The following is a 23752-nucleotide window of genomic DNA, read 5'->3' on the forward strand; positions in this document are numbered from 1 at the left end:
GTGTGGGTGAGTTTGTTTGTGTGATCGAGCACCTTTGAAACGTTGATTCATGATTTTGCCCCCCCCCCATCTGAAAAATGGATCGACGTCCCTGTGTATACATCATGCTCAATAAACAGATCGCTATGTACATGGTCAAGACAATTTTTGTCATTTTTTTCTTTCGTATGAGTTTAAAATAGGCTTACTTGTAACACAAATTGAATTTTCAAAAAAAAAATATATAAGTACAGTACACTACAACAATGAAGGAATTTCCAAGAACACCATGCATATCAACCACTCCCAAATGTCCTAACTTGTGATTTTAGTGGGGGTAATGTTGAAAGATCCCCATCCACAAGAATATTTGTGTCAATCATCCCCCCCCCCCCCCCAACCAAGAATACAAATCGACACCCATGCCTATAATGTCCCTTTTTAGGTCTGAATACCAAAAATTTTCAGCTCGCACTTCGCGCTCGCATTATTTGATTTAGTGAGATAAATATCCGTTTAATGGCACTGTCCTTAAAATGCCTCTATAAAGTCAGTATACGAGGCGCGCTCAATATGCATTAAGTGACTCAAATTTTTTGCAGGTGCCCCCCCCCCATGCCGTGACCCACGGTACGCCACTGATTATCAATATGATTATCATATTGTCATATTTAGTGTCTATTGCAAATATTCATTTATCTTTGTCATATTGTCATACTGTATGCACTTGTTTATTCATTTATATCTTTGTAATGATTTCTTTTACTGACTTGAGTTGAAATGAAAATAAACAAAACTGAACTGAACTGACGAAACCACATCTGAAACCATACAGAAGTTGCTTATGAAATGGGGAGCTTAAAACCTCTGTAAATATGAACATCTATATGCGCGAGAACTGACTCCTGAAAAAAGAGGGGCTTATAGGAACGGAAGGGGAAATTAAGTGTGAAAAGAAGGGTCCTCTCAGTGGTATATGTCCACTGTCCAAAATATACAAACTACCACCCCCATTAATTGCCCTGGGAATCAGGGCTGCTGCGTGTATTATTGGCCATATAGTCAGCACCCCCAGGAATTCTGCACTGCAAATAATGGCCAGCCCGGAATTTATTTGTGTCCTAGAAGTATTGAAACAACACCAGTTTGGAATAACCGATGCTGTATTACTAAATTGGTGTCGTTTAAACCCGTATCTGGTGTTAGACCAAAACTAAACTGGAGCTTAACTCTTCTCTGGTGTGATAGGGCCTATAGATTCCGGGCTAGTGTTAAATCAACACCAGAGTTTTTGCAGTGTGGAAGGAGTGGCAAAATGAGGAAATGTAACGAAAATGACCCACATTTTGTACAGAAATCCATTTTATTTGTCATATCGTCAAATTACTAGGGACGAAAAGAACCTTCATCTAGGAGTGAATCTTTTTTTTTTTTTTTTTGCTTGTCAAATTTACATCAGTACCCCCAAAATCGTTCCCAGGGCCCTGTCCCCTTCCTCGTCCCCAGACTAAATGCACGGTCAGACGATTTTTTTTTTCTTAAGCAAAATGGACATAATATATTGTAAGCAATTGCTAGTCAAATAAAAGATCGAACCTTAGTAATTGTTTTAGTTATTTCGTATGCACGGGCGTATGCATAATTGCTTGTGCTTAAACTTTTTTCTTTAGAGAGGGGGCAGCAGCGTGCTGATGGGAACACTAGGCCTCCTCAAGAACAGAAGGGCGGGACGCGCGTTTCCGTTTTACACCCTGGCGAAGGCATTTTCCGGAAAAGTAGCCAAAAAGCGACTAGTGAAGAGTCTACGTCTACGTTTGTTTACATTATAGCTGGGCGCGCGATCCAAAGTCCGCACCGAAGTTATCCGCAGAACATACCGTACAATTTTGCAAATGCAGCTGAGCTTATACTTTCCAGGTTCAATACGAATGTTTGCCTTGATCATTTGCCTTGCCGATTTGCTGATGTCTGTCTTTCTCTCTATCTGTCTATATATCTATCTCTCAAATTCTATCTCTATCTATCTATCTATGTAACTGCAGTATCTATCTATCTTCTCTGTCTCTCTCATTCTTTATCTAACATCTATCTATCTCAAATTCTCTATCTCTCTATCCATCTATCTATCCACCTGTCTGTCTTTCTCTATTTCTCTCTATCTATTTATCTATTTTTTAACTAGAGTATCTATCTATCTGTTAATTTGTTAATAATCTCATCTGTCTCTCTCATTCTTTAATTATCCATTTAATATCTCTATCTATCTATCATGATCTGTCTGTCTTTCTCTTATTCTCTCTATCTATCTATCTATTTTTTAACTTATCTATTTGTTAATATTCTTTGTCTCTCTCTCTTTATCTATCTAACATCTATCTATCTCTCATCTACCTATCTATCTATCCATCTGTCTGTCTTTCTCTATTTCTCTTTATCTATATATATATCTATGTATCTATCTGTTAATTTGTCTATCTTCTCTGTCTCTCTCATTCTTTATCTTTCTATCTATCTAACATCTATCTATCTGTCTCTCAAATTCTCTATAAGGCTCTCTCCTTCTCTAGCATATGCCTGTCTTTTTTCTCTCTTTCTCTTTTTCCGTCCATATTTCTATCTACCGAACATCTCTCTCTCTCTCTCTATCTATCTATCCTTCTCTCTCTCCCCCTCTCCCTCTATATATCGACCTCTCTGTCTCTCCCCCTCTCTCTATTTATCTATCTATCCATCCATCTCTCCCTCTTTCTCTCTCCCTCTATCTATCTATCCACCTCTCTCTCTCTATTTCTATCTATCTATCTGTCTATCTTGTCTCTATCTATTTATCAGTCTTCTATATCTATCTTTCGGCAGCTTCTAAGTGTATCAATCCATCAAACTTCAATTTGTCTTTCCATTATAAGTATCTGTTTATTTTGATTTTGTCTGTCATTCTATTCATTTAGTTAATTTATTTTTAGAAAAAAAAACTATCATAAACAACGCGACTGCAAAAGCATGCTCGGATTTCACTCCTGACTGCCGCTCTCTCTGTACATGAAGTGCCAGTAAAGAAGGGCCGAGGAACTCTGTGCTCTGATCAGTAACCTGTGTCGCACGCTGCATGCAACCAGCGACGTGTGTAGACTCTTCACTAGTCGCTTTTTGGCTACTTTTCCGGAAAATGCCTTCGCCAGGGTGTAAAACGGAAACGCGCGGGCGGGACCTATAATAGTCCGTTGCGCAAACGGCAAACCCTTCACTCGAGAAGCTCTAAATGTGCAGCCTATACATGCATTGTGTACTGAAGGCCCTCTCCGTGCTAGTCTTTGCATCGGAGGGTTGGAGGCCCACTTGTTGATCAAAGTTTCAGTCAGGGTCTGTGCCTGCAGACTAGACGGGAATCGTCTGCAAAATGAGGCAGTGCAAAATGATACCATAATTAGGGATGGGGAAAGTAGGTTTTTTTTCCAAGGTGAAAGGTCAATGACCTTTTTAAACATACTGTATAATGGTATCTCCCAGGCCCAGATAAAATATTACAGGTTAGTGATCATGGTGTCAAAATGCACAGATTCTTACAAGAATTAAGATCATATAAAATAAGATTAATTACCTATAATGCTTTATTCACCCATAAAATTCAAGGTCAATGACTTTTTTTTTACATTATCTTATTATATGGTATAATGGTATCTCTGAGATGATACGGCGCAGGTTAGTGATATTGAAATGCACGTGCTTCCCAGAAAAAAAACGAAACCGATATAATGTGTGGCGAAACTAAGATGGATGATTAAAAAAACAACATTATTAAGACACATTTGAAACTGAATTTGCTCCCATTATTCACTTTAATGACTTTATAACCCCCTAAAATGAGTCTGCGACATTGAAAATGCGATTTTTCTCCTCTTGATGCGTGCATGCCCATTCATCCATGAATAAACAAATCGATTTCATTTTGCACAGAATACTGCCCATACTAGGTTGCTGATAATTACTGCCAAATGAAATTGCTAAATACAATTTTGAAAATAAAAAGTTCCCCAAAATTGAATAAGGGGGTACTTATGCTTAAAACATAATAGCATACACAATGTCTATGAGGGAGGAAAACTCTAACAAAAGTGAAATAAATATTTGTTGCATGGACGGTTTTCGTAACTTCTGCCAACATTTTTTAAAGAAACTTCGCACATGGCTTCAGAGTGACAGTATCCAAAAGGCGTGCAAACTGAAATAATCATTTGATAGGGCACAGAGTGGGAAAATATGGCTGAAAAAAAGAGTCCGCCCCTCCCCCCAGGGGGGCACTCCCATTGACGAGTGGATACCATCATGCGCGACCATGGGGTCTCGAAAAGCACCCTAAACACGTAATTTCCATATTCTGAAAATGCACCCTTAACAAGTATTGACGTGTGAAACCCTACCCTTAACAAGTATTGGAAACAAAACGATGCTCTTGGCAAATATTCCCTGAAATCCGGGCCTGAAATGAACCCCTAAACAAGTAGGAATGTTTTATTGTTATGTCACGGGTCCTTCGGTCGTCGGTTTTACCTTTTATATATTTTGGTTTAGTATGACCCCGCCTTCTACACCTCGGGCAAATCGGACTCTAAACACGTAGTGTTGGGGCAAAAAGGACATCCTTTATAAATATTTTAATTTTGTTTTATCATCCCCCTCAAATTTGACCCTAAACACGTAATTTTCCTAGCGAAATAGATACCCTTTTTTCATTATTTTTGCGTTTTTGACACCCTTATCACGTTACGTACGTAACGTACCCTATCTTGAAAAAGACATCCTTTTTACGTGTTTTTTGGTCGCGCATGGTATCCACTCGTGCCCCCCCCCCCCCATTGCCAAGGCTGGATCCGCCCCTGGAATTGTAGTATAATAATATAGATTGTATTTGTCAAATAAATCAAAAGTGTAAGTATTTTTTTGCAAACTTTAAACATGTTAAAGATCAAAGTACAGTTATCATTTTTCTTCCAGAATTATGTTAAACGAGACAAAAGAGAAAAACATTGAAATCACTTTTAGTGTCCCTGACTAAGCTTGTGAAAAATTTGAGAATAATTATATCCATTTCCAAGCTCACTGAAGGCTGTATATTTGCTATGTATTTTGATTATTTTTTAATATACTTACTTGACTTGACTTTACTCCAACGAATAATGATGTTGTAGGACATGAGCCTGTTCATCGATTAAAGTAGGGATGTCCTTAAAGTCAAGTCCACCCCAACAAAAACTTGATTTGAACATTGGCGGCGGAAGACAAAAAATTTAGGGGGTGTCCACCTGAAATTTTGGGATGGACACAGTTAAAAAATTGGACAAGCGCCCCCCAATTTTTCTTTTTTTTATGAGTTGCTAACCACAGATTTTTGACAAGCAAAAAAAAAAAAAAAAACACCTAAAATTTAGGGGGGGGGGACACGTCCCCCACCCCCCCCCCCCCCCCCGCTTCCGCCGCCTATGGATTTGAATAAAAAGAGAAAAATTCAACAGACATAACACTGAAAATTTCATCAAAATCGGATGTAAAATAAGAAAGTCATGACATTTCAAAGTTTCGCTTCATCTCACAAAAACAGTTATATGAACGAGCTAGCTACATCCAAATGAGAGAGTCGATGATGTCATTCACTCACTATTTCTTTTGTTTTTTATTGTTTGAAATATGAAATATTTTTATTTTCTCATCATTGTCATGTGAAATGAAGTTTCTTTCCTCCCTGAACACGTGGAATTCCATTATTTTAACATTTTGTGCTTCAGGCAAGGAGGTCCTAATCGTCAAATTCATAAAAATTGAAATATTGTATAATTCAAACAATAAAAAACAAAAGAAATAGTGAGTGAGTGACATCATCGACTCTCTCATGGATGTAACTGGCTCGTTCATATGACTATTTTGTTAAAAATAAGCGAAACTTTGATATGTCATAACTTTCTTATTTTACATCCGATTTTGATGAAATCTTCAGCATTGTGCTTGTCTGATTTTTCTCTATTGATTCAAATCAACATTTTTCTGAGGTGGACTTGACCTTTAATTGTTGCTCTCCTTCAGACAAAATTTAATACACAGTTGCAGACTGCACTACGTGTGCTTGCAGGGCGGGGTATACGGCGGGAGTGGCATGGGGATCGTGGACAGCAAAAAAATCCATGACAACAAGCCATTGTATTTTACTTTCATAAGAGATTATACCGGGATGTTATATGAGTGGAAGAAAAAAAATAGATCTACTACTATAGTAAAATAAGTTTTAGCCCTGAAGCACCGCGCATATAGATGTATGTTCTAGCATTCGTTCTTTTTATTTTAAGTTACTTGACAGAGCAATATATGTTTAAAATGATTTTTGTAGAAAATTAAGAGAAAAGACTAGTTTGTTCTTTCTGTAAAGCCGCCCATGAAACATATATCCAAGACCATATGTTTATGGAGTGCAATGTAAAAGTTTACTCAAACCCATTTTGGCTGAAGCTATCAAGGCTATGCTAAGAAAATTGACAAACTAAAAACTGTCTCTATTTTTGAAAAAAAGTTTGATTTTGAGTCTGACAAATTCCTAACTTTTCTGTTTCTCTTACATTTATATCTGCATGCACTGAAATTTCAAAATAAGCCAGCAAGTTTTGAAGGGAAGCTCTTTGGTTGTATACATATAGGCACCGCGGAGTACGTACGCGCGTAAGTAATTGCCAGCGCGCGCTACCATACCCACGTTTTTCGGTCGTCGACCGATTTCTGGTAATCTGGACATCAACTGCGACCTGTCACTGACTGCAGCCTTTTCTGCTTTGCATCTGCAATTCGAAGGTATTTTCTTACAATTTCGATACATGTTTTACGAACTAGGACAATGCTTGGGTTATTACGATCAATATTTCTGGTTTATTAACGTTTGTGTCTAGGTTTTTTTTATTACATTTTGTCACGATCACGCGACGCAGCGCGGTGCCAGGACAGTGGCAGTGGGCTTTACTGCCAAATGAATAGGAAATTTTATAAATGGTATTCCCGGTCAGGGTTTGAAAACTTTGAATATTAATTATGAATAAAATCGCCAGTCGAGACCTTCTTTTCCCTTTTCCTCCTTTCTTTTGTTTTTAGCTAGACAATACTTACATCTATAACATACGTTTGGAGTATGAACTAGTCTTCTTGAGTACGCAATGATGTCTGATGATCATTGACTTGTTAATAAGCTGTCATATACTGAAGACAGTGCTTAGACTTAGTGCACAGCTAGCTGCAGTGGTTTTATGCATGCAATGCAAAGCTCATGCAGACAGCAGCGCTGCCGAATAATATTTACTGTAGTGTAGGCTATTGCCTACATACTGTCATGACTTAGTCTTGAGGACGCAATGATGATGATTTTTTTAGATATGTCATATATTTCTTCATCATTGACGTCTTGACACTCTCTCAGCGAACGACCAAAACAAAGATGGATTCCCCCAAAAAATCCATCCTTTTAAACCGAAGTTAAGAGCATTCATTTAATTTTATTAATTCTTACACCTTCCTACGCCTAATGCGTAGGAAGGTTTTAAATATTACTATTTAAAAATGTAAAAAAATGAAGATTTCTTACCTAACTGATGCCGCGTAGACCCCTCGTTCCACATGTAAACAACGGAAATACAATAGCGTCGACCCTTGAACTGCTTATGTATGACGTACTTCCGGAAAGCAATGCCGTCTTAACGAACAATTTAGAGATAAAAAATCTTATTTAACAAATATTAAAATTTATTTTGTGATCATAAATAATTTATATATATTGATATGAATTATTTATGATCACGAAATAAATTCTAATATTTGTTAAATAAGATTTTTTATCTCTAAATTGTTCGTTGAGACGGCATTGCTTTCCGGAAGTACGTCATACATAAGCGGTTCAAGGGTTGACGCTATTGTATTTCCGTTGTTGACATGTGGAACGAGGGGTCTACGCGGCATCAGTTAGGTAAGAAATCTTCATTTTTTTAAATTTTTAAATAGTAATATTTAAAACCTTCCTACGCATTAGGCGTAGGAAGGTGTAAGAATTAATAAAATTAAATGAATGCTCTTAACTTCGGTTTAAAAGGATGGATTTTTGGGGGGAATCCATCTTTGTTTTGGTCGTTCGCTGAAGGCACTATGGAGAGAGTGTCAAGATGTCAATGATGAAGAAATATATGACATATCTAAAAAAATCATCATCATTGCGTCCTCAAGACTAGTCATGACTATGCAATCTTTGTGTGTAGATTAACAAAAAGGGCGCATGACTAGTAATTTGGCTTGCAATTTGAACTGTAGAAAGTTGATAAATGCATGCAAAATCGGGAGAAAAATTGCGCTTTTTTTCAATAATGGTTACCCGAGATGAATTTCTGGTGTACCCGGGCCACCGCTAATGTCGAGCCTTAGATACTCAGAAGGTGCCCTTGTAAAAATGAGTTTAATTAACATGTTCTTCATCTGTGGGTAGGCCTACTGGCTGCATTTATCCATGGGAAACTGAGATGAGAATTTGTTTAAAATCTAAACCTCTCAAAAAAGTTTGGAAATCTGTGTTTGGCCATTAATTTCTTCCTACTCTCAATTGTAAACAATGCATATTTTACATCATTCGAAAGATAATATATTATCTTTAAAATGATACCATGCTAGTTATGATCATGTCATCACGAAAAGAGCAGGATTCAAATGTGTTGGATGAGGTCTGAATTGGAAAGCTGCAAAACGAGCATAAAGGGTTTGGAAATCTGAGTTTTGACCATTTCTTTCTCCCAACTCCCAATTTTACACAATGCATATTTGATATCATTCAAAGGATTATTTAATTCTCTTTAAGATGATACCTAGACAGCTGGCAGCCGTCTGTTTTGAGGAGTTTTTTAACATTTTTTTATTTCTCCTCGTACACAGACGGCTCGCTATCGTGCAGCCACCATTAGGGGACTTGCAATGCAAAATCCCCCCGTCGCGGTTCTTCAATTTTTGTCTTTAATGAATAAAAATTTTGAAAATTAACGCAACAAAAATGCAAATTTATATTCCCTCTTGGCATTAATTGCAAAAAAACAGAGAAAATGAAGTTGAAAGGAACAAAAACAGTGACTTACATTGGCTGTCGCGCAAATTCGCTTCCCCGTTTTCGTTTTATCCGATCTTAAGTACATAAACATATGGCCATTGAGTCCCCTGTACAGATCGCGCTAGAACTTCGGTCTCTGTATTTAGTGAGTGAAGCCAACAGAGTTCAGCTGAACAACCAACAAAACAGAGACCGAAGCTTTTGGTCTAGATGATACCATGCTTGTTATGATCATGCCATCATGAAAAGAGCAGGATTCAAAAGTGTTGGATGAGGTCTGAATTGGAAAGCTGCAAAACGAGCAGAAATAATCATAAAGGGTCAATACAGAACATGGTTCTTTTGTCTGTGTCATTAGAGATGAAAATCCATTCAAACCAAGCCCCTGCTTCTGTAGTGATGGTTCTGTGAGATAACATGGTTTGTGTCGTTGTTTGAAATACCCATGCACATACTTGCCAACCATTCCGATTTTGGCGGAATCATCCCGATTTTTTATTGCCAATTCCGCATTACGAATATCAACCCCATAATTCTGATTTTCATTAATTTTTACATTGATAATATTGAAAAGGTGGCTGGAGCGAAGGTTAGACCAATCTGAAGCTTGCGGACACCTGGATATCGCGATATCCCAAATAGCATTATTTTTCCACTAACTGAACACACTCTTGTATGTGTAGTTTTTCACTTTGCCTATCTCATATCCAAGACCATATGTTTATAGAGTGCAATGTAAAAGTTTACTCAAACCCATTTTGCCTATCTCACGTGGCGCGCACATTACAGAAGCGCGAGCAAACACAGCTAGCGCGACAACATGTGCAAATACAATGCATGCTGCGACGTCGCGAGCGCGAGTATGGTATACCTCGCTGCTAACCCAGGGAGCTTCGGCCCATGCTGGGTTAACAATGGGCGCCAGGCTGGAGCTCCGTGGGTTACTGCGCTGCAAGTGCATACGTGTGCAAACGTAAGATCCAGCTCAACGATTCGGATTAATGGCCAAAGGATATAGTTTTCCGTGGAATTTTAAAGCCAAAATTACAAATTTAGTGTGTGGAAACTGGATACCTTTGCCAATGCGTCGTTTGGATTGTGAATGTGAGTTGTGACTGTGATTCCGATCGTTATACAGACAGTGCATGAGCGCAGTGGGCAGTGGCAGTACCTGCAGTACCTTGCCCAGTCGCGGCCCGCCCGCTTTGCGGGTTGGAGCTCCCTGGGTTAGTGAGTACCGTACCGGTGCATTTGCAATTGCATAATTTAACTTCTAAGTTCATGTGTAAGTTACATATGCATTTAGACTGTTGGTCTGTTTTCGTGAAATAAAGCCAAAATTATTTAGAAATACAAGGAGTATTCTGAGGAATATCCAGTTATTATTGTAATGGAAATACATGTTTTGAAGTAAAAAAATTTGGTACAATTTCATGAAATGAATCCTGTTGATTTTCCTGTTTCATTACACTGGGACAAAATTAAGAAATTTTTCTTCTTTGTGGACGGTAAAAGGCACTTAAAAAGTGAAGGAAAGCCCCCCATTTCATGTTCTAAAATTTCAAAAATTTCTAACCATGGCAGGGGGGTACCCCCACACCCTTCCCGCGCAAAATGTCACACGCTCGTTACTCTGCGTGAAAAATGGATTCCTCTTTTTTTTTTCTAAAGTTGGCAAGTATGCATGCATGTTTGTTTTGTTTTTGCTTGTGCAGAGGTATGTTTGATTTCATGTTAAAGGAAACCAAAACTCAAGAAGAGAAGCAATATTATTGGAAAAAGTAAAATGAGAGGAACAATTTAAAAAAAGTTTCATCGAAATCGATTATGAAATAAGCAAGTTATGGACGATTAAAAAGTCTTGTTGTACTACTATGTGGATCCTCAAATTGGCAAACGTGCTTCAAAATGGCTGATTTTGTGGACAACTCTCCATTTGTTTTGTACACATATTTTCAGATTTTCCCCTTTATTTTACATATTTCACATTATCTCCTCCTGACCTTGACATATATGGTGCGGATTATATTTTCCCATGACATATGTTGTGCTCAGGAGGCAAGATGCAATTTGAAAGATAATGAGGAAAATCTGAAAATTTGTGTATAAAACGAATGGAGAGTTGTCCACAAAATCAGCCATTTTGAAGCACGTTTGCCAATTTGAGGATGCCCATAGAAAGTACAACAAGAGTTTTCAAACTCCCATAACTTGCTTATTTCATAACCGATTTTGATGAAACTTTTTTTTAATTGTTCCTCTCATTTTACTCTTTCTAATAAGATTACTTCTCTTCTTTGTGTTTTGGTTTCCTTTAATGTTGATGTTAAGGTGCATGAAAACAAAAGAAATTACTGAAAAAAGAACAGTGACTGTCAATATTGTGTCATTTTGCAACTTTGGAATTTTGACCTTGCCCCACATTTCAAGGCACTGCACCTCCATCTGAATGATAATCAAATCATATAGGCTATCATTTTAAAGAAAATTACATGATCTATTCATTGATATGAATTACACATTGATATTTACTAAAACCGTTAAGGAATTATAGGTCAAAATCAGATTTCCAAACTTTTTTTGAGGAGTTTACATTTACCAATATCTCAAAACATGACAAAATTTGTATGGGGGTTTTGGCCTGAAATACGCATTCTATAATTTGATGATAAAGGAATACTTGAGAAATAAAATAGTAATGCTTAATATCTTATCTTGTGAAAAATGTAGATACTGTATTTTGCCGATTACTTAAAAGTTGCTTTTCCGAAAGCAGTTAGGAAAACTGGATGTGTCATGTGAAAAAAAGTGGCTTACTGACTACTTTTCTGGAAAGAAATAGAAATTGGAGAAAAAAGTCAGACACTGCGTTTTTCTTAGAGGTGCAGTGTAAAGATGGATAAATGTACCTGCTGGATAGTGTGAAACAATTAATATTATCTCTCCAATCGATTATTCAAAGACATCCATCTCTAAAATCATCAAGAATGTATGATACTTCAGGGATCTGAAGGATGTATCCACTTTGGGGGAGTACAGCTTACTAGAAAGCAGGATATTGTAGTTCCCTGCAGTTTTCTAATAATGAGTATATATTGCCCAACATCAAAATGTATTCATGAGCATTTATTTATAAATGTTGAATGTTTCATTTGTTAACTGAAAAGCTTAATTTCTTTTCATCTGTTTGCATACTGGAACTTCAGATTGGAAGAAATCATGTATCATGGGACTGGTTAAAGAGAAATTCCAGTAGTTGCAGTAACACTGATTTCATGAGAAAGTCTGTAAAACAAGGCTTAATTGTCAGTATATCATCGAGGATCTAGATCTGGTACAGTTACATTAACTGAACTTTGTGAATCTTGAAATCTACGCTGAAAAATGTTCACACCGAAGATTCCCAACACAGATAAGCGCACGTGGGACAATGTATAATTATTGCTTAGAGCGTCGCACCCGACGCTCTACCCGAATCCTGTGCTTATTTGCTGATTTCTCAGCAATTACACAATTTCTTCCAGAATCCTTTGGCACATGCAATTTATTTATACAAACAGACACTTTGGTGGTCATTTCATTGGATTCTGTACGAACTCATTTTGATATCGTTACCAAAACTAGCATTTACCTTTAACACTGTACTAACATGAATATCAGTATGTGGGACTAGAGTGAAATTTCAGATCAGATAATTTGTTTCTTCTGAAGAGTTTTAAAAGGTGAAAAAATAAAATATCATTGGTTTTAACATATTTTGTCAATATCATACTAATAATTAACATACAGGAAAATCAAGTTAAACAATTATTTTTGTCCGGGTCAAACTCAAGGTCAAAGGTGCTCCAATACGTTATTTGATGCATGTTTTGGATTCCTCTCTGAATTTCCTTTTGAATGGTACCAGTTTCGTGAAAATTGGTCGACACGTTACGACGCAATGGCCATTGGAAGTTGAAGGTCGCGCCCATTTCTGTCAAAACAAGGAGAAAAGAGCGGGCCGTAGCGCGAGAACCGACAGACCGATTTGACTAATTTTTGTGTGTGTGTGCTTGGGCCATGGGGAATGTTACGTTTACCAATTCTGATTCTAATGAATTCTGAGAGGGTTGGGTGAAAAATTGCATGTTCATTGGGTGAATTGGCATGGAATGACCCAAGAGTAAAAGTCATCTACTATACGTAGGCTTACTCTCCATGAAGCCTAGGTCAGGATACCATTGGCTCACACGCACCAACGAATTGGGCAACTATAATAATGCGCCAAACTGCTAGTTATGTTTAGAATGTGATGTTAACACTTATGTAAATGGGCAAAAATGCTGGTTGGCAACATTTGGCCAAAATGCAAAGAAAAATAATGAAAGTAGAAGAGCGTATTGTCACCATCTTGTTTTCTTTGTGATTGCATCCTAGCGACGCAATGCGTCTATAGTAATATAATAATGCGCCAAACTGCTAGTTATGTTTAGAATGTGATGTTAACACTTATGTAAATGGGCAAAAATGCTGGTTGGCAACATTTGGCCAAAATGCAAAGAAAAATAATGAAAGTAGAAGAGCGTTTTACTTACATGTTATTGTCACCATCTTGTTTTCTTTGTGATTGCATCCTAGGCAATTCATGTTATTTATCGACCGATGCAAGTATTTTTACGATTCATGGTACTTATCGGCCGATGCAAGTATTTTTTAAAATCTAGGTTGGCACTGCTCTATTTAACCCTCTATAGACGCATTGCGTCGCTAGGAATCCTAGCGACGCAATGCGTCTATAGAGGGTTAAATAGAGCAGTGCCAACCTAGATTTTTAAAAATACTTGCATCGGCCGATAAGTACCATGAATCGTAAAAATACTTGCATCGGTCGATAAATATCATGAATTGTGTATTATATTTATTGGCCTATTAGCCTATCTCAGTTGAACTAGAAAAAAAGTAAAATTCATCCGCAAGGTGCTGCAATGCAAGTGCCAATGATTTCTTTAATCTAACTTAACATTAAAGATTAAATTATATTTTGCTAAAGTTTCATCATGTGATCTCAGTTTTAGCCATGAGATGCAATTGCATTTCAATATTGCCAACGCTGGTAATGTGTTGAAATGGTGCTTCCTAGCTTTTTTATTTTAGAATATTGACTGTATTTTTGTTAGTTCAGTGATTCATTTTCAACCAGTGATTTATAGTATCAAATCATCAATATTTGATTTTTCACTACAATTATAACTGTGACTTTAGGCCTACTTTTATATTTTTTAGTTGTGGCTGTGCAAGTATTCAGTGGTGTACCGGTATTTGTGCTGATATCACATAATTCATTTATTATTTATATACTGTGATGGTTGTTCAGGCCTATAGAGTACTGTATGTCGTTGATTTTTGTTTAAAACATGTTTGACACTTTCTCTTTTATCATAGCTCCTCTGGCTGTATTTTTTTGCCTGTGGAGCAAAGAGCTCAGGAAGAAGAAGCTGTCGCCTTAACCACACTAAGAGGTGTGGTATGGTCCCACCTCTTTTGGTCCCGTGTGTTTGATGACCATTAACTTGGTCTCACGTTACCAACTGCAAGGGCAGCATTAAGTCCGTCTGTTGGTCCGTCTGTACGTCTGTCTGCATGGCTGATATCAAGCCTAGCCTGCCAAAGGCGGTAAGGTCAAAGGTCAATACATTGAAGATGGTACATTATGATAATGAATACATGAAAAGGTCATTTTCATATTTTTACAATGCTAGATACATGTAAATGGGCGATACGAAAAAGCAGCTTAGCTTTGTGACTGAATATTGTGTCTCAAAGCCAAAAGTAGCTTCAATAAAACAAGGTGTGTTTGATCTTGATATGTAAAGAATAATTATGCAAGTGTACATTTCTTAACATGTACTTGTACCGTGCTGGTTATGTGGACATATGCATGTTCCAGTAGCAGTACTAACTGATAATATAAATCCAGCCACTGCATTTCACTGCCGAAGGTAGTCCCACTATGAATATATTGTCAGTGCTTGAATGCAAATGCAAGGCAAAACTATTGTTGCTATTACATTTACAAAGTCATTCTGCTGTGTCAGCAAAGAAGTACACTTCACCTGCAGACAGCCAAAAAAACAGTTACAGTATATACCTGTGTCGTCCTGTGTAGCATATCCGTCAACATGGTCAAAGCGCACTCTGCAGAAACATTTTTGTACATTTTTGTACAATTGTTTGTACATTTCACAAAAATATTGGAATTTCAATTCTGTGACTGCCTTCAAGGTTGATGATATGTGCAAATTTGTGATAACAAAAAAAAACTTATATGACTTGACGCTCATACGAATCCATGGGATTTTATTTATCAATCAATTATTCTTCGGTTTCTAATTTTGACACTAATGGAATTAGAATCCCCTGTGATTTGAGACCATATACTTTAGTGGACTGGTTACACATGGCAGATTAAAACTATTAAAGTAAGAAATCCAAACAATTTTAGGCAGAAATCTTTGTCTGAAGTAGAACCTTCATGTTTTCTGAAATGTACTGTTTAGTGAGTAGACGTACATGTAGATCCATGCTGTGGTTGGAACAAAATCTGACCTGTGACCAAGATAGGTGTAGCTTTTAATAGCTTTATACATGTACATGTATATAGTTTGTACAACACAATTTGCTTAATCCATATTTTAAAATGCAGCCCCAAACAACATTTACATATCCTTTTATCATGGATTACACTTATGCATTGTATACTAGGAAAATGATGGGTTATGTTGGATTGTAAAGTTCAATTATTCCTCTTTAATAAACCCAAATAATTCTGTGTTAATTTTAAGATTTAGGTTCATTAAATGATGACTAAGTGACACAATTCCTGAAGCAGGTTTTGACTTTGCATGTTCTTTTCTTTTCACTTCATTAGGTGGGCAAATGTCGCCGAAGAAGGGGGCGTAAGAAAAAGGTCACCATGGCACCTGCATCCATCAATGGCCCCATCGCCGAGCTGGAGAAGGAGATAGAAAGAGAGGACATTGATTGGTGCAAGGAGTGCATGAAGCGAGATGAGTGGAATGCTGTTAGTTACATGCAGATCAGTGACGAGCTGGCTGTTCTTGTGTGCAACGATGAGCAGGTGAGAAGATTCATCCTCAAATATTGAATGTTCATGCCATTTTTAAGTTTATTTCTTCTGAATGTTTTTACCTGGAAGTGATGTTGGTCATAGACAGTTTTTTTTTAGCAGAATTTCTAGAATGGAGTGGACCAAAGAAGACAACTAAAATGATAATCAAGGTATCCCCAGTCTAGAAACTTTACAGTCATTCAACCATCATAGGTTTACTCTGGCAATTACTGTGGTGTGAAAGAAGGTGGCAAGTCCCCCCTACTCCTTTCAAATTGTAAGATAGTAGATGAAAATATAGGGATTATATGTACACATACCCAGTCACTTTGTGTTTAATTTTCTCAAATCATCAGATAATGCCTGTTTTGATTTGCAGTGAACCTTGTCCTAATATCAGGTGTTGTTAGATAGAAAATATAATAATACTGCCCACAAAGCTTCTGTTGGGATCTGCTAGAGTGAAGGCAACATTATTTTTTCACTTACAAACTGCTTGTCAATGTTATTCTTTTTAGTGTACATCATTACCAACACTGGCACCTGGCTCTCATCTAGTTGTGGAACGAAGAGCTGCAGACATCATCCAGTGCAGGAAGCGTAAGAGACGAGCCACAAGTCTGCAAAAATTTGATGCTCCTAATCCTCCAAACAAACACAACCTGTCACAGCCGCAAGCTCCTTTGTCTGCAACAGTCTCTCCACTCGCTCACAGAGGTATTGTACAATGGCAAAATGAAAATAGCATGTGTTGGCTGGATGTATGCATGCTCCTGCTGGTACAGTTCAGAAGTCTTCGGCAATGTCATCAAGCACTTGGCGCAACATCCCCATTGAGGACGCTATGTGATGGTTTTGATTCGGCCCAGGATATGGCTAGGACTGTAATTGAAGCAGCTGAGCAGAATTTTTGTGAACAACCTAACAGCAATAACTCAACATCTGTTGAGCAACCCACAGATACCTCTGATGTAGAACTTTTATCAGCATACCTCGAGAGTGATCTCCATAGGGCAGGAGAGAATGATAAACTGGTTCGTTCAGAGCTCTCAGACAATTTTCTTTATTTCATTGAAGGGAAACTACCAAACAGTAACATGTGTGCCCAATATTCGACTGATAAACTTTTAGATCCTCTTCTTTCAGACAGAGCAACTCTGTCTCCCGATGGCATTGCATTCAAACAAACTTCTCTCCTCCGGGATACCAGTACTGGCAAACTTGCAACTTCTCTTAGGTTACTTAGAACCCTCCGGAACGAACTCTTTGAGATACTGAAGCCCAAACTTGGATGCATAGAAAACAAAGAGGAAAGTCCCATCTCTGCCCTTCCAACACTCCTGAGACTTGATGGTGTCACAGAAGAGCACTTCACTTTGCGTTACAGGAAGGAATTCTACTGCTTCTCTTGCGGATTCACAAATGTTACAGTGTAAGTAGTTGATGCTTTGTTGTTACTCTTTTTTCATGTATAATAGTTTGATTTGCAAAATTATAAACACTGTAATATTAACTGTTATGGTGTGGCGTACAGTCATTCAGAGGGTTGTGGGTTGAAATCCCACTCGTAATATTTATAATTTCTTCCAGCAATAAACCACTCAATCCAGGTTTAGTATTAAAATGGATGGCTGGCACTACGATTTAGTTCTTGAAATGTGTGTACACCGGAATGGTAGCTTGGGTAAAGCCAGGGTAAAAATGAGGGCTCTGAAGAGTGGATAGAAGCTGTTGATGAATTGCAATTTTATCAAAGAAAAGAAAAAAATACACTGTTTTTTTTTTTTTTTACAAAACTAAAAGATTTTTTTACCTTAATCTCTCTTGTTTTATTTTTTTACAGACATCGGAATGTCATTGCCTCTGTCACCTCAACTGCCAAAGACTTCAGTATGCAGAATCTCACCATGTATCACCCATGCCCGCAGTGCAAAGCTCCAAATCAATCAAGTCGCCTCATCTACCATAGGTACGTATTATGTAAATATATGACTGTTCTTGAAGACGACAGTGGACATTATCATTCCTACCTACCCTTCTTGAAGGCCTTGGTCAATAAACCGGCTGGTATGAAAAGCAGCAAGGGTGTGATGATTTTCTCTGTCATCCAAATTCCATATTTGTTTAATATACTCGTCAGTAATATAATCACAAAGATCTATCTTACATGGACACCATGTCTGCACTAGAGGGTTACCAACTCGTGATGTGAAGAAAAAAAATCAGTTGAAATGTGAAAGAAAATTGAATTGATGTTTTTGATCCAAGGTCCTTTGTGTTATGAATAAAAAAAAAGATATTAAAGAAAGGCATTGCTTTAATAGGTATCAGTAGGCAGCCTGCTATGATCTTGGGGATACCTACTTGCAAATATTAGAAATGACTTTTTTATGGAATTATCTGTCATTAACTCAATAGACCTGTGCAACTGAATTTTTTTTTTCTTATTTTAGTTTTTGATCTGTTACCTGGTTGGTGTTTCATAAAACTGTTTGTATAGTTACGCACGACTGGAACCTGTTCTAAGTGCTAAATCGGTTACATAGGGATATCATCTAGCACAAGAAATGGTCACCAGTGACAGTCGTGCGTAAAGTCATTCGTAACTTATGGACAGCTCTATGAAACGGGCCCCTGTACTTAATAATAATAATAATAGTTGAAATTTATATAGCGCATAATATGCAAAGATGACAAATGTATTACAGTAATGAAATACATGTACATGATCATTTATCATATCCATGTATGGCATGCAGTTTACATGAATAATCTTATAAAAGGACAAGTCCACCCCATCAAAAAATTGATTTGAATAAAAAAAATAGAAATCCACGAGCATAACATTGAAAATTTAATCAAAATCGGATATAAAATAAGAAAGTTATATTTCAAAGTTTTGCTTAATTTCACTGAAACAGTTATGTGTACATCTTGTTTGATATGCAAATGAGACTGATGACATCATCCTCACTATTTCTTTTGTATTTTATTATATGAAATAGGAAATATTCATTTTCTGCTCATTGTCAATTGAAACAACGATTAATTCTTCCCTGGATATGTGGAATTAGCATTGTTTGATACTAAATGGTTCAGTAAAGTTGGTCTTGTCAAATCTATAAAAAAATGAAATATTGCATAATTGAAACAATAAAAAAAAAAATTAGTGAGAGCCATCATCGACTCTCATTTGCGTGTCACTGAGTTGTGCATATCACTGTTTTGAGAAAAATAAGCGAAACTTTAAAATGTCATAACTTTCTTAATTTACCTCAGATTTTTATGAAATTTTCAGCATTATGCTCGTTTGATTTTTCTCTATTTATTCAAATCAACATTTTTCTGGGGTGGACTTGACCTTTAGAGCGAGCTTGTACAAGTCTAAATATCTCTACTGCTTTATAACTACTACATGTATATCATTTCCTTTGATTAACAACAGCCTGCCAACCTGCCCGCTGATCCATTTCAGCAATGGACTTAGCAATTCAACAGAGTTACCTTGGCTTCAACCCAACTTCCGACATAATGGACAACAGTACCACTTGAGCTGCATCATTCAGTACATCCGTCATCCGAACCACTTTGTCATCTGGATACGAGACCCCTCCAGTAAGTACAAGTTCTGATATAATGTTTGGAACCATCTTTCTGCACTCTCAAGTTCCCTCATGAAAATTTCATTGATATCTCTTGGGTTTAAAAGTCGGACATGAGAATACTTATCGCAGAAGGGAGGATTCAGATTTGGTCTGTCTTTATATTTTGTTATCCTTCTATTTCAATGAAATTGTTAATAGTAGTGCTCAGTCAGTAAGGATGGACACGTCAGGTTCCACTTTGATTTTTGGGAGCCCAACATAAACTGCTTTTAAATTTCACTATTCATATCACATTTCAACCTAAACTGAAAAAAAATAAATTGCACCAAGGACAAATGATTTGCATGCAGGATTTCTCAATATTTGTGCTTGAATTTATTGGTCTTATTATTATCTTATTTGACGCAGGCTGCCAAATTTGTTTACAATTTTACCCTGATCCTCAAGATTTGATTTGATTTATTATTTTCTTCTAATCTGCATTCATATCATTCGTTTAATGCATTCTTCATTCTCTAACAAACATAACATTAATTACTGGGGGGGTGACATGAATCATAGAAAAGAAATATCATTCCAAACAACCGATCTACCATATTATAACATTCACAATTTACAAGAAACGGATTGTTATAAGATTGGGTTGGAGCTAAGCTTTTGGTCCCATGTTATAATATTTTATGTTTTTTTGTGTGTGTTTGCAACTCATTCACTGCAGAATTGCAGCAAAGAAACTAGAAGTTGCAAATATGATCAATTGGCAGCACCCACGCACCAAGATTATAACTTTTGGGGCCAATGAATTCTGGCAAGAAATTGAGAAATCCTGATAAGAAATGTCCGTCGCTCTACTTGGATGATTAAACGCTTGCAATGTAGTATCGTGTGAAAGTTTTGATTTAGAAAAATAGAAGTACGTGTGAGTGGTCGCTTATTCTCATAGGTCTGTGCATTCTGAAGTCTGGTTTAACTTAGGCCATGGTCTAACTCTGTACTAAAATTATGAGAAGCCAAAGCCGTCCAAGTTTTGTAAACATTTAATTTTTCTTATGTTCACTGTACTCTTTCAGTATGCAAAATTGGCAAAGAAAGCTGATTAAGTTATTATTCCTATACAGATATGAATGATCTGAGTAACAGATGAGCTGATAAATCAAACCTGTATTGTTAGAGATCTGTTTCACAATTGGCTTTCCATAGTTAAACCACAACCGTAGACCAGGCCAATTAAACCCGAGTTCAGAGTACAGACCATTGTCTTTAAAGATGCTGAATTTTCTATGTACGTCTTTATTTCAGCGGTCCACTGGTCTGGAAGAATTTTCACCAGTGAGGGGCAGCATGGATTGGTCACTAGTGGACCGCCCGTTTGACTTAGCCCAATTCAAATATGTATTATGAAACATTAAAAAAAGAGAGTCATTTGCTTTTTACATGGTTAGCTAAGGGTTTACATTAACAATTATCAGTTTGTCACTTTTCAGTAATATAGTAACTTTCATGTTACTGACTGCTTATGATTTAATGAATTGCTTATATGTTCAAACACATCTAACATTTATCCCCATTTCTGTATAAACAGGAGAGCTATGGATCAAGTGTGATGGCCTCTCCTCACCAGTGTGCCTGTGGGAGTCCCCTGAACTGTCAATCCCTCCATCTGAAATCCATCTGGTTGGTTGGGAGCGACAGAACAGTGAATGCTATTCCTGTGTTGACCTGCAGCAGCAGATGATTAGCATACAGGAGGCAGCTCTAGAGATGGACGATGATCACATGTTTGAGAATACCCATGATACAGAGAGCACTTCTTGCAACGCACCCCTTAGGAAAAGAAGCTGCCCTGCGGCCATTGGACAAAGTGCATCTCTGCTTGCTATGTCTAACAGTACTTCTTCTGTAGAACAAGTGGCGAGGAGGAAGTCAGACTATTCCTACTTGGTTCATAAACGTAGCGAACCACTGCCACCTTCTAGCATTCTATCCATCGGTACTCCACCCCAATCTCCTGAGTTTCAGTTGCCCCAAGCCAGTTCTTCACAGGAGTCAAAGGACAGTATTTCTTCTGCTGCATTGAAAACTGGCAGACCTGGAAGTCAAGTGTCAAAACAACAGACTTTGTCACTCAGAGATCAACTTAATAATGAGAAGTGGGAGAGAGCAGCTGCATCTCCAAAATCTGATGATCATGGACACACAAGCAATCGAAGGAGTGTTGCCAGCTATCTGCAGAGCAAAGCAAAGTACCAGAAGAAGCCACCTGAGAAAGTTCCTGGTGTGCTCACTGGACTTCTTGGGAATTTCACAAAATCGATCACTCGGCAACGTCAAGATTCTGTCAAAGAATCAAGCAAACCACGGGCGATTTACACTCCAGTTACCAACAATTTCTCTGTGCTTCAAACCTTGCACTCCTTGAACATCAACTCTTCGATACCAAAGAAAGATATCAAAAGTGAAGACTTGGAAGGAAAGCCAGACAAGAAGCCAGGTAGTACAACCCAGCTCGTGACAGAAAAAGGATCCGTGCTTCCCTCTGTTCTTAAAAGGGTTCAAAAGTTGAGGATCCCTCGACAGAAATTCAACTCATTCAGTGCCTTCAAAGAACGGTCTGCCAGCAAGTTTTCAGGCTATTTGAAGCAGAAAGAACCAGCTGCTGATGATGTCCATAGCAATTGCAACACTGAAGGTCATGAAGGTAATGTCAGTCAGATCCAAGAGGATGACTTTCAATCTAGCATCCTGCTAACTCCATCGTCTTCTGTTTCAAGTCCTAGTGCATGCTCTGATGTAAGCCTTCAAAATGAGAACCTTCCAGGGGGACCCTCGGACAATCCTGAAACAGGGAGCCCGAACAATCCAATGAATGCTCTATGCCAGGCTCTGGATGTTGTATCTTGTGATGTCACACAGGCTGTTGCCCCTCAGGTCACCAGTGAAGATGATGATTGTTTCCTTCGAGATCTGCTTAGATGATGTTGACATGCTTTGAGTGGATACTTAATTTAGGATCTGTCCATACTTTTATTGCTCTTGGGTTGTTCTTATCATTAGATTTGGTTTATCCATAATTTGTCAATGTAATAGAAAATAAGTAATTCAAGACAAGGTGACCAGATTGTAGTTATGTTGCCAATTTCAATATGAAAAGCTGTGAAAAAATATGTCCCCATCTCAATATTGTATGCCATAGGTTTGGCGACCGTTGTTTATTTATTTTCTTTAATCTCATGAAATTACGCATCATTATGTAAGACCAAATAATGTTAAAAAATGGTCTTTAATGTCCAAATCCAATGCAAAATCTGTTTTAGGCAAAATTCATAACTGATCATTATTTGTACTTTCACTGATTAAAAACTAAATGATTTCATGTTTATGATCATAAAAATTTCAACAATTTTTATCAAAAGAACATTGGAAGACAAAAAATCAAAAACACCATAATTCACACAAATTTAGAAAAAAGAAAAGAAAAGCATTTAGATTTTTTGAATAGCAATTCAAGTTCTTTGTTTATTGGCTTACCACAAAATAATTCATAAAATAAAACATTGATTTAGTGAAATTTAGGTATGCAGTCCCATAGTTTGTCATTTTCTATCATTGTGCAGATTTCTGTCACGATCAAGATCTTAAGGTTGGAGCATAATGGCTACCCCTCCCCCATACTTTGTAAATGTATGAATTTCAAATTGACATAAATCATGAAATTATTTAATTGGATATAATTGAAAGAATAATTAGGAATGAGGCATTGTCTGTGTTAAGTTTTCTGAATCTGTGTATGCTTGTGAATTTATACGACTTACTGGAAATTTTATTGTTAAGATTTTTGTCTCGCCTGCATAGCAGAGCGAGACTATAGGCGCCGCTTATCCAATGGCGGCGGTGTTGTCAACATTGAAATCTTAACCAAGGTTAAGTTTTGATATGTCATAACTTTAAAAT

The 23752-nt window shown here is 37.3% G+C and overlaps 1 protein-coding gene across 3 annotated transcripts; it reads left to right on the plus strand.

The window, feature by feature from the left end:
- The first annotated feature begins 6725 nt into the window (after window positions 1-6725).
- On the plus strand, window positions 6726-23191 carry LOC121420670 (SUMO-specific isopeptidase USPL1-like). Of its 3 annotated transcripts, none has more exons than XM_041615335.1 (7): window positions 6727-6810; window positions 14510-14752; window positions 15996-16205; window positions 16715-17628; window positions 18040-18165; window positions 19642-19811; window positions 21384-23191. In XM_041615335.1, exons 2-7 carry the CDS (start codon window positions 14708-14710, stop codon window positions 22775-22777), a joined length of 2859 nt encoding a protein of 952 aa, XP_041471269.1. In that variant the 5' UTR covers window positions 6727-6810; window positions 14510-14707; the 3' UTR covers window positions 22778-23191. The 3 variants fall into 3 exon arrangements, with proteins under 3 accessions (XP_041471282.1, XP_041471269.1, XP_041471275.1); XM_041615341.1 differs by having other exon boundaries at window positions 14510-14740; XM_041615348.1 differs by lacking the exon at window positions 14510-14752 and having other exon boundaries at window positions 6726-6810.
- Window positions 23192-23752: the final 561 nt, after the last annotated feature.

The sequence above is a fragment of the Lytechinus variegatus genome, chromosome 1, assembly GCF_018143015.1.
Source record: "Lytechinus variegatus isolate NC3 chromosome 1, Lvar_3.0, whole genome shotgun sequence".
NCBI lineage: Eukaryota > Metazoa > Echinodermata > Echinoidea > Temnopleuroida > Toxopneustidae > Lytechinus > Lytechinus variegatus.